Source organism: Aptenodytes forsteri, unplaced genomic scaffold, assembly GCF_000699145.1.
Source record: "Aptenodytes forsteri isolate BGI_AS27 unplaced genomic scaffold, ASM69914v1 Scaffold562, whole genome shotgun sequence".
Lineage (NCBI taxonomy): Eukaryota > Metazoa > Chordata > Aves > Sphenisciformes > Spheniscidae > Aptenodytes > Aptenodytes forsteri.
Window position 1 is genome coordinate 22,671 of NW_008795047.1, and position 350 is coordinate 23,020.

General features: G+C 65.7%; 1 protein-coding gene across 1 annotated transcript in view; it reads left to right on the top strand.

The window, feature by feature from the left end:
• LOC103897063 (zinc finger protein 501) overlaps positions 1 to 350 on the top strand; it is a 7,177-nt gene that overhangs the window by 6,406 nt on the left and 421 nt on the right. Inside the window, exon 5 of the mRNA XM_019471458.1 lies at positions 6 to 218. Coding sequence (XP_019327003.1) covers positions 6 to 218 — 213 coding nt within the window. The remainder of the gene's footprint in view (positions 1 to 5; positions 219 to 350) is intronic.

The following is a 350-nucleotide window of genomic DNA, read 5'->3' on the forward strand; positions in this document are numbered from 1 at the left end:
GTGATCCACCAGCGGCTGCACACGGGGGAGAAGCCCTACAAGTGCCTGGACTGCGGGAAGAGCTTCACTCGCAGCTCGAACCGCAATGCCCACCAGCGCATCCACAGCGGAGACAGGCCCTACAAGTGCCCCGACTGCGGGAAGAGCTTCGGCCAGAGCTCGGACCTGGCGAAGCACCAGCGGCTGCACGCTGGCGAGCGGCCCCACAACTCCACCAAGTGAAAAAAAAACCGCACCGGCGGACCCCCCGGGGCGAGCGGCCCTACAAGTGCGCCGACTGCGGCAAGAGCTTCAGCTACAGCTCGGCCTTCCTCAAGCACCAGACACCGGGGAGAAGCCCTACGCCCTAC